The 18,935-nt window shown below is 40.6% G+C and overlaps 1 protein-coding gene across 1 annotated transcript in view; it reads left to right on the top strand.

The window, feature by feature from the left end:
* Positions 1–18,935, top strand: part of Vwa8 (von Willebrand factor A domain containing 8) — a 327,640-nt gene that overhangs the window by 128,920 nt on the left and 179,785 nt on the right. The window contains exons 13-16 of the mRNA XM_048422107.3: positions 3,645–3,805; positions 5,930–6,043; positions 16,034–16,202; positions 17,141–17,218. Of these exons, the coding sequence (XP_048278064.1) occupies positions 3,645–3,805; positions 5,930–6,043; positions 16,034–16,202; positions 17,141–17,218 (522 nt within the window). The remainder of the gene's footprint in view (positions 1–3,644; positions 3,806–5,929; positions 6,044–16,033; positions 16,203–17,140; positions 17,219–18,935) is intronic.

Genomic DNA, 18,935 nt, shown 5'->3' on the forward strand with positions numbered 1-18,935 from the left:
TCCCCAACACCCTACATGGTGGCTCACAATCATCTATAATGGAATCTGGTACCCTCTTATGGTGTGTAGATATACATGCAGACAAAGCATCCATAAACATAAAATACAGAAATGAATAGTTATTTGTTTAAATAACAAACAAGGTGTTGAAAAAAACCATTAGAATTGTGTTATTACAGGTGAGTGTCAGTGATGTGGCTGCCAGTGATGTAAACTGTGTGAAGAAACTTGATAGTAAAGTGTATGGGATTAGAAGCATATGTAATGTTTTAATGTCGTGCACAGAGTTGTGATATAGGATTTGCTGGTTTGAGAATAAGGAATTACCTCTACTGTCAAAATATACAATAACAAAACCCTGAGCTTCTTATGCCAGAGGCAGGGGATTCCTCGTCCCATTTTTTGGGACAAAAACTAGATCATAGCTGAACCGGGCCAGCTTATTACCGGTTTTCATTGTGGACCCAGGATTTCACACGCTGTCCATTCACTTTTGCAAATATGTCAGGCTGCCTCCTTCCAGCTCCCACCTCTCTAAGTTCCAGCAGGAGTGGGTTTTGTTGTTTGGTTGGTTGTCGTCCATTTTCAACTGGCTCTCACAGCCCCGGCAGTGCTGGGGTCATGTCAGCAAGCTTCTGCGTCTTCCTGCGTGTGGGATAAGCCCTCCACCCAGAGAGCTGGTAGTAGAGAGCTTAAAGGAAGGGCAGCTCACTCCTCTGTCTCCTCAGTTCATGCCATTCCGTTATGCACTGCGTGTGTCCTCATACAACCTCATAAGTACTATTAGCATAAGGACAGGTATAAACAAATGAAACACAGGTTCATATTAGCTTCATTTCTTATAAAAGAGGGTTGCCGGAGAGGCATAGCAGAGCTACAAATGCAATATTAATAAAAGCTGGGAGGTTAGATCTACTCAGTCTGACTCTTCAGGAGATGGAACCTACGCAATCTTATTAATTTCTCCAGCTATTTCTGGAATATAGCCTAGGTTTGAAGCCCTGTGCTAAGGTATATGTTTATTTTATACCTCTGGGACAGTATGTGATGTGACTCTGTAGTGAATATTTTGTCTGGAATAATTAATGTTGAGAATTTTAAGTTAATTTGTTCTAATACTAAAATTTGAAAGGTCATATGCATGTTATGTATATATGTACATATATATATACTCATATGTTTTTTAAAATAATTTTATTATGAAAATGATCAACTTGATAGACTTGATTTATGCCTAATTTTTCCTGCAGAACAACTTAGGACTCAGTAGCACAGCCCCTGGGGGAGAGTGTCCCTCCATGTTCCTTCTCATTGATGATATAGATACATTTAGTCTTGGCTGTTGTTAGCCTTTGACAGCTATGGAGCAATACTACCCACACAAATTCCTAGTACAATTAGAAAACACTGTTACCCCCTCAAAGCTTAGGGAACCTCTCAGAGGAGGAGGGAAAGTGTGTAAGAGTCAGATGGGATGGATGGATGACACCAAGAAAACAAGGCCCTCTGAATCCACTGAGCAAGGCTCATATGAACTAAGAGACTGAAGCACAGGGCCTACACAGGCCTGCACCACGTATGTATTATAGCTTTCAGCTTGGTATTTTTATGGGACTCCTGAGTTTGTGAACAAGTGTCTCTAGTTCTTGCACTTGGGGCTCTTGGGTTGCCTTGCCCAGCCTCAATGTGATGAATTTGTTTTATCTTATTATATTGTATTTTATCAAAGAAAAGAAAACAGTATTAAATTGTGTCTTAGTTACTTTTCTATTGCCTTAACAAAATACTATAACCAAGGCATCTTATTTTTTTTTAAAAAAAAAAAAAACACAAAACATTTAACTGGGGGCTTTCTTACAGCTTCAGCAGGTGAGCCCATGACCATTGTGGTGGGGAGAATGGCAGCAGGCGTAGTGCTGGAGCAGCTGCTGAGAGCTTGCATCTCATCCACAGATAAGAGAGAGAGGGCTAACTGGGAATGACTGAGGCTTCTGAAACCTCCGTGTTCACTCCCAGCAACACAACTCCTTCAACATGGCCACGTCTCCTAATCCTTTCCAAACAGTGCTGCCAACTGAGGACCAAGCATTCAAATATATGACCTATGGCGTCCATTTTCATTCAGACCTCCACAAAGAATGAGGCCAAGTATTGACACATTATCAGAAACAGCCTTTTAAGGTTGTGGGGTTGCTGGATTCAAATGTTATGTTTAAGAATGTCTTCATTGGGCTGGAAAGATGGCTCAGTGGCCGAGCACTTGTTGATACTGTAGAGGACCCAGCACCCACATAACCTATCTTTGATTCAAGTTTCAGGGGATCTAATGCCTTCTTCTGACCTAGTAAGACACCAAGCACACATGGTTTATATGCATACACACAGGCAAAACACTCATACACACGAATCTAAAAAGTCTTCATGATTTAATCCAGTCCTACTTATATTTTTTGTCATTACCTTTTTATAGTAGTTTTATTTACTCTTTGTATTTTATTATCACATATAATAGTGCATTTCACTGTGACATTTTTATGTATGTATGTAATTTAGTTTTTCACATTGACCTTGTTACCCTTTCTTGTCCCCTTCTGACTTATGCTGATTGATTTCATCTTACCGACTAGCCTCTCTTCCACGTTTACCTCTTTCTGTGTGTGGAGAGGGAATGACCCAAGTTTCAGTACATGAGTTTCAGTGTGCTCTCTTATGGGAGCATGGACACCTTACCAGTGGCTACACCACTGAAGAAAATGGCAGATGCAGATGTTTCATATTTTCAGGGAGGGGCAGAGCCCATGAGACCCTCTCCCCTATAACGATGTTGATAGGCCCAATCTGGTGCAGATTTTATACAGAGATCACAGATGATGCAAACGAGGAGCTCAGCAGCAGTGCCATATGTGGAAGTTAGCACTCCATATCGCTTCCTCCCACTGCCCTTAACACCTTTTCCATTCCTCCTTCTGCATGATTTCCTGGGCATTGAAGGAGTTCTGTTTATGACTGAGTGGTCAACAGTCACTTATTCTCAATACTGCAGACGGGAGCCTCTGTGACCAGGGCTCACGAATCCACTCCTCTGGGCATAAGCACAGTTATTTGGGAGGCAGTTTGGTGGGTGTATCATGTCCTTTAAATGAAACAGCAGCAGTGGCTTCCCTGCTAGGACATATGACCTCCCCAGCTTTCTAGTCCCAGTTGTGAATTCACTTCTGTGTGTAACAGGCTCAAATTCATTAAAAAAGCAGTTGGTCACCCCCATAACAGACTTGCCAGTACTGCCCATTCTAGATAGACTAAGCAAATCTGAATGTTGACTTAATCTGGCTTCTCTGTGTGTGTTCTTCCATCATGTGAATGTGTAATAATTAGAAAAAATTACTAAAGCTTTTCAGTGATATTTCTTTTTGGATTTGAGAAGACATTTTGTTATTTGAAATAATGCTGTGTGAAAAGAAATGTTCTGTGCATAGAAAAGTGTTTGTAAGACTAAGCATCACATGTGTGTGTAAGGCTAAGCATCACATGTGTCTGTAAGGCTAAGCATCACATGTGTCTGTAAGGCTAAGCATTATGTGTGTGTAAGACTAAGCATCACATGTGTGTGTAATACCAACTCTGTGTGTGGTAACTGACTTTAGGATATGACAGCACGTGACCTGCTACAGCAGCGGTACACACTCCCCAACGGTGACACTGCCTGGCGATCCTCACCCCTTGTGAATGCTGCTCGAGAAGGCAAGCTGGTCCTGTTGGATGGCATTCACCGGGTCAACGCTGGCACGCTAGCTGTATTGCAAAGGTTTGTGTCACAATCGGGTCTCTGTGCCAACCTACACCTGGGTTATACAGATCCTGAGGAATTTACAATTCTGTACTCTAGTCGAGTAAAGCATCGTTAATATTTTTGTTATAAACACATGATTATAAGGCAGCCAGATTTGCTATCTAAGAGCTGAAGGAAGAAAGCCCATAGGCAGTGGTTTCAAAAGGCTTACTTCTATAAATAGGTTAATATGAGCATCAAGCCACACATCTGAAGCAGCTGTGATTTTTGACCATTAGGACACTGCTTAGAAATCATCCCAGACCTTCACTGAGGCCTGAGCTATAGGATTTTTTTTTAACTTTTGAGACAAAGGTTTAATATAAAATTTATATTTATTTTCTTATTTCATTCACTTGGCGTGGATATGAACATTTCTGTAACTACCTTTTTTTTGTTTTGAATATGAAAAAGTTGTCCACACATTTCAAGCACTCTAGAATCCTAGAATCTAATGTTTCTAGGATATTGGAATATTCTCTGTGTGTAATTTCTGTGGAAAATATTCATAGCCTGTGTCATTTAAAAGGTTAGATGCTGTTCATTCCTTTTCTGCAGCATGATTTTTAATCTGACTTACTGGGAAGTGTCAAATAAATGAAATGAGCTATTTCTTCAACTAGCTAACCGCAGTTTTTATCGCTGACAAGCTGCAGATTCTAAGTGAAATGAAAGATTCCAAATGTGCTTTATTAATCTTGTTTGTATGGGTTTAAAAATAGTAATCACGAAGTTTTAGTGATTTACCACAAACATTTCATAGACTTGCAATTTATTTTTCCTCTGCTAAACATAGAAATGTGAACACAAAGTAAGAAAACACTCTGTCCTCTTGTTGACTGTCTCTCAGATATCTGACCAAGTACAAAAGAGTGTAGCATGCCTGCACTGTGCCTTGCAGGATGGAACTTTAAAAATACCAATGGTGTAGGCAGACTTTTCTTTCCTGCCCTGGTGTTCAAATAACCGACATGGATACTTAATTATAAATGCGTGGTGGATAGCTCAGGCTTATTACTAACTAGATCTTACATTTTAACCCACTTGTATTCATCTATGTGCTGCCCCAAGGCTTGTGGCATTTACCTCTCTGACGTGTCTTCCTTACTCTACACCTGGCTGGCTGCTTACCTGACTCCACCCTTCTTCTTTCCAGCGTCCTTCTAGTCTGGCTTGCCCTCCCAATCTCTTCTGCCCAGCTATAGACCAGTCAGCTCTGTATTAACCAACGAGAGTAATACATATTTACAGTGGACAAAGATTGTTCCAAAGCAATGCCTGGCCTTCATCCCCACCAGTTCTTGGAGTTCTTAATCCGGGCCAGAGTTTTGAACGTGGGCATTTTTAAATACTGCCCAGAGGTCCTTACAGTCTAGACTGAAAGAAATGATGTTGAACATCTGTTTTATATTAATTTTTCAATTTTCACATTAAATCTATAAGGTTGGTCTTGCCTTGTTTTGCCTTAATTTTCTAATAAAATGTAGAGAGGTGAAATGGTTCTCCCTTCCCTGATTATTCAGTCAGTGAGTGCAAAGTTGGATACAGACTGGACTCTCTGTGCCCTAAACTTCTGCGTTATTCTTTGACCTTTGCAGTACCTAATGTCTTATGTTGCATGGGAAGCTAGGTTACTTCAGGACTCTGCATGAAATTGTAGTGGAGTTATTTCATTTCAGAGGCTTTTGTTATTTTAAATCCTGCAGAGTTTCAATAGTAGAAATATTTGGATACTTTCCCACAAGAAGTTACACTGGATTCAGGAGTGTGTGCTAACTGGCTTGCCCATGAATGGATGACCCAGGGTTGACCTGAGACACTGTTCAGCTCTTTCTTTTTGTCTCCTATTTCCTCCTTCCCTCTTCCTTCCTCTGCTCCTTCATACTTATCTCTGGTATTCAGGATTGCTTCTCTGTTGAGAGTTCAGTACATCTGCCAAGTATAACATGGAATGGTACTGACCAAGTTTCCACTGTGAAAAGTACATGTAATAAAACTGTTAGGCTCACCCACCAGCAATTATAGGCACAGTTAAGTATTGGCTGAATGATTTTGCCCCTCATAATGTTGTTAATTTGTCCCTGTCCCCTCCCCCATCAGATTAATCCATGACCGTGAACTCAGCCTGTATGATGGATCACGGCTGCTGAGGGAAGACAGGTACCTGAGCTTGAAGCAGGGACTACAGCTAACGGATGAGCAACTGCAGGACAGGTAATCTGGAGTATGTTATTCTCCTGAGGGTTGTTTTTATTTTTTAACATTTATTTATTGTGTGTACATGTAAAAGCTCACATACAGAAGTCAGAAGCTGACTTACGGGAGTTAGCGCTCTTCTTCCACTAGAGTCATGGAGATCAAACTCAGATCCTCAGGCTTGGCAGCAAGTGCCTTGCCCTCTGAGCCATCTTGCCAGCCCTTGCATATATTATTATTAGCTCTAATTTACAGCTAAGTTGAAAGTAACATTCTTTATTTCCAGCTGAACTAGGGCCAAGCAAAACAAAAACTGAATAGTTTAGTTTGGTGTCTTGGGTGGGTATAGCCTGACATCTAAAACCTGAGAGTTGTCCAAGTTGTGCTTTATATTCTTAGCCTGCTTTCAATAACCGTCTCAACTGTATTTCTAGAAAAGTAAGCCAAACTTACCTAGGAGTCATGAGAATCTCTGTGGGCATCCCCGAGGCACATTGTCCCTGTGGCTTTCTTAAAGCTCTTCCTAGGTATAACAGTCAGATGCAGTGGGTGAGATTTGACTTTAACTTGAGCAAGAGACAAAATGAAAACATTTAAAAAGACAAATAGAAAAAGTTAGGGCCAGAAAAATCTGTAAAGTACTGACTCATGGGCTTGAGGACCTAGGTTTAGATTCCCTCAAACCCATGTAAAAAGCCAGCCACCATGTACAGAGTGGTTTTGATCCCAACATGAGACAGTAGTTTGAGAATGGAGACAACAGATTTCTTAAGCTAATTGACTAGCATCACTGAATAAGTACCGTTTCAGGTTCAGTTAGAGACCCTGTCTTATACATAAAGCTGGAAGCCAGGGCACTGCTGTGCAGGAAGGCAGGTGTAGACGGACTTCTCTGAGCTGGAGGCCAACCTTGTTTCCATAGTGAGTTCCAGGCAGTCAGAGCTACACAGCAAGGACTTGTCTCAAAGAATAAAACAAAATAATAAAGGGAGAGAATCAGTTGAGGAAAGTTGGCTGTCGCTGTTCTGACACACACACCTGTACTAACAAGTATATACATATAACACATGGCCCCCAAATAAAAAATGATTAAATATGCACCACACATATGTTTCCTGCTGTTGAGTTAATATTGGTTTGCTAAAGTATCATAATGGTATTGCTGTTATGAAAGGAAACCTTACCTTTACAGGAGCTGCTTATTGACATAGAAAGAATAGATAGTCCTATGAACGTGTCGGGAAGGGAAACATTCCAGAGGGCAAGGCAGTGGCCAGCGTGGGCAAGGATGTAAGTTGATGAGCTTTTAGCACTCGGGAGGAGCCAGAATGAAGGACTTGAGTGGTTGTAGATAGATAGCCTTTGCATTGGAAGAGAAACAGTTTTCAACTGCGTATCTTCCCCTTAGACTAGGCTTCTCTCGTGTCATCCCCATGTTAGTACCTTCCATTGGCTTTGCATGTTTGGAGATTGGTATGTTGTAGGTGGGCTGGAAGTGGCGATGATGGTGATGACCACATCCTCACTCAATCTCACCTGATGCCGAGGAAGCTCTGCCTTTCCCATACCAAAAACAAGGAAACCCTCCAAACCCAGTGAAAGAGCAATCACTGATTGTACTTTTGTATTTTTGCCTTGTCAAGAAAATGTTAGTTTCTGACTTACCTGGATTTTTTTTATTGATTTTTTTTTTTGAGCTCTACATTTTTCTCTGCTTCTCTCCCTGCCTCTCCCCTCCGCTTCAACCCTCTCTCATGGTCCCCATGTTCCCAATTTACTCAGAAGATCTTGTCTTTTTCTACTTCCCATGTAGATTAGGTCTATGTATGTCTCTCTTAGGGGCCTCACTGTTGTCTGCTTACCTAGATTATTAAAGAATAACAGTCAATTTCAGAACTGCGTATTGAGGTGTACTTTATTAATTCTCACAGCTTAGAAGTGGCTCAGTTTGTTTAGGTCAGTAAGTGAAGGAGATTGCCCTCATTCCATCTCTCGGTACACAGCGCTCAGTGTTTGTGCATTACTTACATGGGAATCATGGTCAGGGAAGAGTACAGATTTTCAGAAAGATGAATCAGAGTAATTGAGCAACAGCTCCTGAGCTTGCCAGGCAGTTTTCCTTAGGACGTCGGGAGCCCCGTGCTTCTGCCAAATCTCCAGGAAGTGATAGCCCTTTTCTGGGGAAAGGATTTACGTTTTCTCTAATAGTCATGCTAAGTTTAGCAAACACTTTGAGGAGCACAACGGCCTTTAGCTTCATGTTGAGGGTTTGGCCCTTGGTGATCATTAGCCCTTCTGTCTCAGAGGTTTCCGCCTTGACCACCATCAGTTATGTGTCTTCCACGGTGCATACCCAGCTCATCTCCGTCTCTGACATCACACTAAGAAAGTGAGGGAGGTCCTGGAAATACTATTCCTTACAGTTAAAAAAAATGTTTCTGTGATTTCCTAAGGTCAGACATACATGAGACTTGAGCCAGATAGAAATTCCGAAGCATTTTATGAAAAACCCCAGTCCCCTGTCCTGAATTCCATGACTGCCTCTCATGTCCCACTTCTCGTCCTAGGGGTTTTCTCTTCTAATTCTAGCAAGTTCTTTTGATGCTTGCCTCATGTCATCAGGAAACGTGCGTCACTGTTGTTTCTTAACTTGCCCTTGTTAGGAACTATGTGTTGATTTCCTGCACATAAAGTGCAGATCTCTGTGCCTCTCTCCTCACCGCACACACATATTTCCATCCCCGTGTTTTCTTAGTGTTAGCGTATTTGTTGGGAATTTTATTGAACTCTTAATTTTGTCAGGACAGTGTAGGGACTACAACTGACTCATTCAATGTTAAAGTAGATTTTTCTCATACACCCTTCTGGTCTTCCCTAAAGATAGGAATTGCCTCTGTATGAAAGATTGAACTGTAAGTAAAGAAAATGGAGCTAAACGTCAGAGCAGAAATCTGTACACTACTGATGTGAGATCACCAAGGGGAGGAGGCCTCTTTTCTCTGTACCAGTCACCTTTTTATCCCAGTCGCTTCTCCGTGTTGGTGAACTCTCATCTCCTTCAGGCACATCCTAGTTTGGATCCATGTTCCATCCGGTTCATAGTCTTCCTGTGGGGCACCCTGAACTCCTTTTACATCTGTAGCTCCTGCGCCATCTAGGCCTCCATCCCCTTGGTTTCCTGAGCTTTTCATTATTTAGATGGACAAAACGTCTAGTTTTTCTTCTTTTTTATGTTCTATCATCCATTTGTTGTGTTTTCATTAAATTTTCAGAAGCAAGATGTTTGACCAATGGTCCTTTCTTGTCTGAAATACTTGTACCTGTTGAGGGGCTGGAAGGACGGCTCAGCAGTTAGGAGCATGCACTGCTCTTGCAGAGGGCCTGAGTTTGATGGGCACACAGCCACTTGTAACTCCAGTTCTAAGGGATCTGGTATCCTCTTCTGGCCGTGGAGGACAGGCACTGAAGTACACACACCCATACATGTAAACATAAATGCACATAGTTAAAAATAAAATGAGTTATTAAAATTCTCTTGTCAGGTTCAAAGAAATTTGGATTCAATTCTTGTTTATGAAAAATGGGACTTACTAACAACAAATGCTTGATTATAGTTAAACATTTTTAAAGTTGTAAAGATCTATTTGGGAGAATAGAAGCTAACTTGAAGATGTATGTCTAGCCTCTTTGGCTTTGCTAATTTTGTTACACTTTAGCTATTTAGGCAAACTAAGTCATACAAGAAGCTGTGATATTCTGTAAAGGTATCCTATGAAAGGATCAGAAAAATAGCTTTATTTTTCTGGACTTATATTTAAAAGTTTATTTTGATACCCAGCTAAAGGATTTTCAATTTTACTTTTTAATAATTTTTTAAAATTTTATGTTCATTGGTATTTGCCTGCATGTATGTCTCTGTGAGGATGTCAGATCCCCTGGAACTGGAGTTACAGACAGGTGTGAGCTGCCATGTGGGTGCTGGGAATTGAACCTGGGTCCTCTGCAAGAGCAGCCAGTGCTCTTAGCCTCTGAGCTGTCTCTCCAGCTCCTTTCAATTCAAATTTTAAGGCTCAAATTTAACAGGGATAAAACTGTAAAGTTCTAATCTTATAAAAGCTACTGACTTGTTTGTAAACTATAAAATGTAATTAAGCTTTGCAAGATAGTAAGTAGTCAGTCACCTTATAAACGGTCAGATTCTTTCATGTGCTCAGAACTACACTTGTAGTCATGCTGGGCACAGATGTATTCAGTTAGAGACAAGTGCTAGCCTTCTGTGTCTGCTGTCACCCGTGAGCCTGAAACAAGTAACTGAAAAAGAAGTAGTCTGTTAAAGCCAGGTATGCTTGGTAGGTGAGATGATGGCCGGCCTCAGAACCCAGAGAGGTCAGCTTTTCTAGTAAACGTGAACCTTTAAGCTTGTTTACCCAATAAGATCCTTCTGTTTACCCAGACAGTGTCTTTCTATTTTGCACAGTGCCACCAGCACAGACATTTTGGGGGTGAACCTAACATATCTGCCTATTGAATGTCTATTGATTTCCATGTCAGCATCCCTCCTTTGTATGCAAGCAGCAGTTATCTTCTTCTGATTGGAAGCAGTTCTTCTTATTGTTAATGTAATCACAGTACAGAATCTGCTGTATTCTAATAGTATGGTAAATTTCTTTACTTCTTCTTGGTTATTTTTCATTTAATATGGTAACTCCTTTCTTTCATAGTCTACATCGGTTTCATCCAAATCAGTTGGCAGTATTTCTTCCATGGTTGTTCTTGGGTAATGTGTTTATATGTTACTGTGTTGTGATTGCCTAACAGCTTGACTCAAAGGACATCATAGAGTATAAAAAGCCAGAAATTTGTACTTAGTGGGGAAATTCACTGCTTTCACGAGTTATACTTGTGAATAATTATGACTCATTATCTAGCATGAGTTGATTCTTCAAGTTGTCCACATCTACCACCCGGGGCATTAGCATGTCGGGTAGAAGTTTATGACCTAAATTACCTTACCTTTCTTCCTTTACTATTTTAGATGACTAACGAACGGTCTGAAAGCTCTGTTTTTATAGTGTTTAAACAAACTCACTTTTGTTTTGATTTATGCCTTATTTCCTTATGGGAGATTTTTAAGAGAAAAATATTACAGAATTGGCAAGGAGGTTTTCTATTGTTTAAAGAGGATTTTGGAGGGTGGTCAGAGATAGTGACTCAACGTAGCTGCCAGTTGGAATAGTTCCTATAGTCTTGCTCAAATAGATAAATCTATCTCTTAGAAACAGGTTTCTGAGGACAGTGTCTTCCGATGTGGGGAGCAGTGTCTCTCAAGGGGTGACTGCAAAGCTCCTGGTTTTGTTGCATTTGAATGGCTTAACAGTAACGTAGATCTAAGAACATCTTTTCTTTTCAACCCAGTTGAAAATGCAGGTACCTGCTTTGGTTGGAACAGTTTTCCTACCTGTTTTTGGAAAGCGTCCTTAGATTGTCAATAGCAAGTGCTTTCCAGTTAGTTCATTGAAAATACAGTGTCCCACATGCAAAAGGGAAAGGTGGAGTTGACACTCAGGAAATACCTGGATCATGGGACTTTAGTCTTGTCAGGAGTCTGTCTTCTGTGTTGCTTTTGTTTGTTTCTAATATCACAACCCTTGGTTCCTAGTAGAATGCTTACTTAGTTTTTGTTTTGTTTTGGTTTGTTTTGGTTTTGATGTGTATCTGCCTACATGTATGTATGTCTACCACGTGAGTGCCTGGTATCCGTAGAGCTCAGACGAGTTCACTAGGTTTCCTGGAACCTGGAGTTAGATGGTTGTGAGCTACCATGTGGATGCTAGAAAATGAACGCGGGTCTTCTGCATGAGCAGTAAGTGTAACTGCTGAGCTGTCTCTCCAGCTTCAGTAAGCGTTTTTGAATAAGTGAATAATCTTAAACTGTGATAGGGTTTTTGAAAGCATTGGAAAAGTGTTTGACCATTTAGGATAGCATGATTTCCTCAGTAAATGTTAATATAAGTCTGTTGATTAGGAGTACCTTGATGTACTTTAATAAAATGATACCCTGATGACATAAAGTCCCAGAATTAACAGTAATGGTTGTAGGCCCCCATTCCATTTAACTTCATGCCTTGAACCCAGTTTCATATATTGGTATTTATCTCCTTCCTTACTAGTTCTCCCCAGGTTCATACCCTTGATCATGTCAGAGTGTCCAGCAGGCCTTTAGATTTGTCTCAGGCAGTCATTCCTAACCACCTTTAGGAATGTTAGAGTTTTCTTGTGTTGTGATGCCAATAATGCAATTACAAACAGTGTGATGGCCACGTATATCAAACACCAACCACACCTACATTTCCTTCAGGAAATAAGGACCAAAATAGAACTACTCCTTTTAAGAAGAAAAACTTACTTTTGTGGAAGAAGGAGTATAAACTCTAGGCTACTAAATGTGTCCCTTCCTGCTGTGGCCGATACAGAGAAGCAATATAGATTTGTGGTCTGTTCCTGTGTTACTTAGATATGCTCTACTGGCTTTTATTTTCAGTGAATGTTTTGTTTTTATTGACTGTATTAAATACTGAAAACAGTTCACACTCTCTCTTTTCCTATTATTTACTGATGAATCATAACAAGGTTTGACAGTTCTTAGTAGTGTACACTCTTCAGACCCATTATAATTACTGGTGGAAGACAGTTATATTATGAACATTCTGTTTGACCCTCCTAGAAACTAGCATTTTTTAAATGTAGTTCCTCTCATGGAAATGACAGGACATGTAGCCTGTGCTCAGATCTGTAATACTTGTCAGTTTTGATGGGAGCATTAGTATTATGCCGTTTGGAGGCCAATTTTAAACTCTTGTAGCCCACAATCCATGTCATTATAGAAACCTTCTGTGTTAGTTTACTAAGTTATTTAAATGCATATTCAACCAAGATGTAGGGCTTATTGAGATTCTTTGTCAGTGAGACTTTGTTTAGGTGTAACTGATCTGTAGAGCTGCATGTTTAGAATATACCATTTGATTGTTTTTTCAAAAGCATGTGAAAATGAAGACAATGAGCAGATCTATATTCCATGAAGTACCTTTATACCCTTGTTAAGGCCTCCCTCCTGTCCCTCTCAACCTCTCTGCTCCTTGTTTTATAGCTTGTTTGTTTTTAAATAAGTAGCAGTAGCATACTGTGTAGTATGTTTCCCAGCTTTTCTACTCAGTTTCTTTGAGATTATCCATGCTGAGTAGCAATGGTTCTCATTCCATTTTATGTTACAATTATGATTACCTTTAGTTTTTTGAAACAGGGTTTCTCTTTGTAACCCTGGCTGTCCTGGAACTCACTTTGGTAGATCATGCTGGCCTTGAACATCATTGATCCTTCTGCTTCTGCTGAAGAAGTACAAGGATTAAAGGCATAGCCTGCTTCATTCCATTTTATGATGAAGAACATTAGAAAGGATTTACATTCTCAAACTTAACTTGTACCCACAAATATATTAACTCCAGTAGTCTTTCAATGTTTAAAGAATAAATTTTTACCTTCTAAACTTTTTAATCCTTAGGAAATTATACATGCTTATCTGAAAGGAAAGCTGCATCTTGCCTTTTGAATCATTGTCATTGTTAAATTCTAACAAAGTTGGCCTAACCTTGCTTCTGTATATTTATAGTGCTTGTTTATGTATGTGAAGAATTGTAGCTTCTTCGGCCTCAGTATTACTCAGAGGTTTGCTGCTTCACCTTCAAATTTGTGGCAGATTCTCCTTGCTAATTAACAGACTTAGGAAACTTAGTATCAGGAAATAGCTGCTGTGTAACTATTGTGTACAAGAAATCCTTCAGGGAGAACCTAAAAGATTGAAGGTCCTTCTCATCCTGTTATTCAGGGGTTTGGCGACTGTTTTTATCATTAGCATGGACTTCTCTGCCCTGAACATGAGTGCAGTCTCAATGGGTTCCCTTCAGATTGGCCAACTTCCCGCTGTAGTGCTCGTGAGAACCAATAGTAGAGAGCCAACTGCAGACAGTGTGTGTCCAGGCTGTGGCCATCACCATATCCACATTCAGACCACCCAGCTTGCCTCGTATCAGTTGCTCTGTTGCTGAGTCTACAGCTTAGCTGTGCTGTGTGTGTCCTGCTCCTTGGTTGAGAATACACATTAGGCTTCCCCGTGGGAAAACCTGTTGGATTTTGGCTTTTATTCCCTGATTCACTGTCCCTCATTGTTCTAAGTGAGAAACTATCTGTAGCTCTAATTTTCTGCAGTTAAAGCACACTCTGTACCTTCCCTACCTCCTGCCCAGCCCCTGGCCAGGAGTCAGAAGGATCATGGGTGAATCCAGGATTGCTATTGAGTCTCAGGAAGTCACCTAGTTAGCAACTATCTTAGCTGAAAAAATGTGGTAGCCTGCCTTTTTTAGCTTGCCAGTCTCAGGCTCCCACGTGTGGCATCTGCCGTAGAAATAATGCCCAACCAGCCTGAGACACTGGCCTGTCTTCAGAGCGTTCAGACCCAGGACATGTGTATCTCTTCGCTGCTTTCCAAGAACAATTTTTTTTTTAAATTGTCTCCAGGCTGTGCTACGACATACAACATACACACATCATACATACATGCATACATCTTTAAAAACAAGATACAGTGAAGTGAAATACCTGTGGATCTGTAGTAATTCATTCAGTCTTATATTTCAGATGGCAGTTTCCAAAGTTTCCCCCTGACTTACAAATAATGATATGGCCTCAAAATTTTCTATACTTGTGACATAGTAGAGCTGCCCTCTGTCTTGATGCAGCCTTCTCCTCCCTGAACTCTTCAAAGTTCTGACCTCCCCACGTCCACCCGCAGGGGCTCCAGCTTCCGTGTCCTGTAGTGAGGTGACGTCAGTTCCGTATTTGTAGTTTTGTTTTTCTCAGATCCTGGCAAGCTCCTGGGTTTGTAGCTGTTTCCTCTCAGCAAGAAATGTATTACTCTCTAAGAATTAGTATTACTGGTTATTTTTAGTAGGATTGATAGATTCCACTATCACTCACCTGGTTGGATCATAGTAAGAAGAATTTATTCTTTAACCTCCAGACACGCAAGTGTTTCAGTGCCCAGGAGAAGTGCCACCCTCTTCCTCTTCTGTGTCCCGGGATGGTGTGTTGGAGACACATGGGCATGGCCACACCATAGGCCAAATGTGATTGGCTGAGATTCCCCATCAATGGTGGCATGCTCCCACAGATTTCCTAGCAGAGATTTCTAAGGAGGCCAGTTTTAAAGTTCTAACATGATTGTATCAATGACAAAAGAGTGGTATTTGAGTTCAATTTTTTTTCATCTTTTTAATTACTAAATATTCTCTAGCTGAACTAATTATAAATTTAATATGACCCCATATGTCTTACTTAAATTGTCTGTATTTTAAAAGTCTCCCTACCTTAAGTAATGCTTTTTAGCTTCTCTGTGGTTTGTACAGAGTGGGCATGTTGAGAAGGCTTAGATGACTACATAAACAAACAGGCTCTATGTGATGAGTATGAACTTTTTGTGATTTCATTTCATGGAATTTCAGAGCTAACGCATTACAGAAATGAGAACACATCAAAGCAGTGATTGTGGGAGGGCTGAGTTTCATAAGCACCTGTTGTACTTTGATCAGTATTTTTTTTCATTCTCTTACTCTTAATTCCACTCTCTTACTTTTAAAGTCTTGGGATGTTTTTTTTTTGTTGTTGTTGTTGTTGTTGTTGTAATTTTTTGAGATAGGGTTTCTCTTAATACCCCTAGCTGTTCTGAAACTCACTCTGTAGCCCAGACTAGCCTCAGACTCACAGAGATCTGCCCGCTTCTGCCTCCCAAGTGCTGGGATTAAAGGTATGCACCACCACTGCCCAGCCAAAGCCTATTCTTTGGATAACAACTTTGTCCTTATTAATAGAATGGTCATCTCATTGCTGAGCGCCTTGTCTCACGACCCAGTTCCTATTGCGAATGGTTACATTTATTTTTCTCTCTCCCTGCTCTAGATCCATTTTTCCCATCCACCCCTCCTTCAGAATCATCGCTTTGGCAGAGCCCCCCGTCGTTGGAAGCACCACACAGCAGTGGCTGGGACCAGAATTCTTAACCATGTTCTTTTTCCATCACATGAAGCCACTTGTGAAAAGCGAAGAAATCCAGGTGATAAAGGAAATGGTAAGAGTGAGGCCTGTTCTCAGCTGGTGTCCCTTGTTGCTCTCGTTTGAAGCTGCCCAGATCCCTGAGGACTGTAGTCACTGGGGCTCCATGGTTTCTGTGAGCGCTGTGATTTCAATGTCCATCTTAGCCCGACATCACATTTGGTTACATCGTGTCTTAAATTAAAATATTAACTTATTGCTTAAATAAAAATGTTCACAGTTATAAATTTTTATATGCACTAAATTTTGTTATAACTAAAAGAAATGTGCATTGCTTGTGCAGATGTTCTTCCGAGTTTATTGAGTTGATCATAGCCATCAAGTAGGTTTTATTTTTAGTTTTTGTATTGGGTTTCACTCTGTAGACCATACAAGACTTGAACTATTGGCATTCCTTCTGCCTCAGCCTCCCAGGTGTAGAAATTAGAGGCCTGAGGCACCACATCTAACAAGTATTTCTTTAAAACGTCTTTGAGGAAGAGAGACAACCTGAGCACATCCACTTTGTACACAGGAGTCCTTTAGCCCACGTCGTAGTCAGATGTATTCAGATCATATAATATATGCCTGAAATCACACCAATAATTAACTTGTATAAATTGGCTTTTCACTGTCGGAGTTTGGGGTTCGTAAGAAAATGCCTCACTTAGATCTGAAGAATCGTGTTGCTCACAGAGCAGGGGCTGGTGTTCTCTGGTGTGCCCGATGCCAGTGTCCTGCCTGTGGTCTGGCTGCATGCTGAGAAAAGAATTGGTTCTAGCCTTGGTTTTATTTGCCTGGCTGTTTAAAAGAATGTCGGGCCTCAGGTATTTGCTAAGAAGATGAAGTAGCAACTTCATTCATGACTGCAACGTGAACCTGATACTTGGAGACTTTGTTAAAACATTCTTCTAAAATTCTTGGCTGAATTGTCCTCATTTCTTCCTGTCTTTCCTTACTTCTCTCATAAAATAGGTCCCAAATGTACCTCAGGACGCTTTGGAAAAATTGCTGTCAGTTACACACAAACTCAGGGAGACCCAGGATCCGACAGTAAGTCTGGGCTTGCCCTGCACATTTTCTGCTGATCACCTGTTGTGTTTTTAGCTGCTGCTTTTCTCCCATATGCTGTGCTTTGCCTTGTGCTTAGTGTAACCCTGATGTCAGGGCCTCGAGCACGGTTGTAACTTCCTTGCTCAGCCATGGATAATGACTTAGCTTCAGAGGGGCCCTTGAGGTCTTTGGAGCTCTGTTCTGTCCCTCCATCCTATGTGCAGAGGGGCAGCCTCTATTTTTTAAGTTCTGCCTTTAAACTATTGCCTATGCCTTTATCTTCAGCTTCTACTGTATGTTTGCTAATAGATTGTGTTTCTATTTCAGGAGAAAGACAGTCAGAGGACAATTTATAGCAATCCATTTCTCTCCTCCCACCATGTGGGTTCCAGGGATTGCCTTCAGCTTGTCAGACCTGGCAGCCAGGCACCTTTGCCCACTGAGCCATCTTGTTCACCCAAGGGCAGTAATTCTGTCTTTGCTTTTATCTATATAATGTGAATAAAATATTCATAAGAAGGGTGCAATGATTAAGCATAAAAGCCTGTGTTTTAAAATATCCACTTAGTAGCTGCTTAATGAATACCAACTTCTTTGACTGTTGAACCGGCTACTTCAGGATCATTATAAACTCAGCATATAGATCTGTCTCTTAAATAATTATGCTTAAACTTGTTCCTGATCTCATTGCTGACTTATAACCATCTATTGAACTACCTAAAGCCGAGGCCTTGACATCCTTACTGCTCTGTGCTTTCCTGATATCGCCACTGACTCTGGAAGCAGGGCTCTCCAGTTAGCCCCATGTTTAAATCTACTGTTACCTACAGACGACAATTGTCCTTGTATCACCTTTCCAGATGTTGGACCTGGAATAATACTTTCATTTTATTGACCCTTCACCAGCCATTCTCATACTGCATGGCTTACTGTTAGCTTTCTGCAGAAGCTTAACAAATTACCATTATTATTTTTATCAAATCATGGCTTAATGAAATGTTTAATCTGAACTGTAGAGTTTTGAAGTCAGTATCACTGAGCCAACGTGAAAGTACAAACCTGGGACCCTCTTCTTTGTTTCTTCTAACTTAGGGTGATTTCTACCTGCATTCCTTGACTTAGGATCCCATGGTACCCTTCCTCTATATTCCCATCACCCCTGGTATTTCTGTGTTGAATTTTCTTCTCTCACCTCTTACAAAGATATATAAGATTACATTTAGGGGTCACCAAATTAATCCAAGATAATGTCCTTCTTTTAGAAATTCTTTTTTGTTACTTTTGGGGGAGGGTGCGTTTTGAGACAGGGTTTGTCTGTAGCTTTGGAGCCTGTCCTGAAACTTACTCTATAGACCAGACTGGCCTCGAACTCCCAGAGATCCACCTACCTGTCTCAGCCTCCCACGTGCTGTGCTACTACCACCTGGCCCTTTTAGAAGTTCTTATCTCATCTGCAAAGACAACTTTGACCATAGAAAGTAACATTCATAAGCTAAAGCAATTAGTTTGTGTGTGTGCGTGTGTGTGTGTGTGTGTGTGTGTGTGTATTGGACACAGATTTTCCCTATTGCCTCAGTTCTCCTGCTAGTTAACTCTGGGACCTCATCTCAACTTTCCCCATTACTCTTCAGCTTTGTTATTTTCTTTGCTGTTTCTAAGTTTTAAATTTTATTCTTTAGTAATTTTTATACAAATACAATGTATTTAGATTATATCT

Source organism: Myodes glareolus, chromosome 12 (genome assembly GCF_982192425.1).
Source record: "Myodes glareolus chromosome 12, mMyoGla1.1, whole genome shotgun sequence".
Taxonomy (NCBI): Eukaryota; Metazoa; Chordata; class Mammalia; order Rodentia; family Cricetidae; genus Myodes; species Myodes glareolus.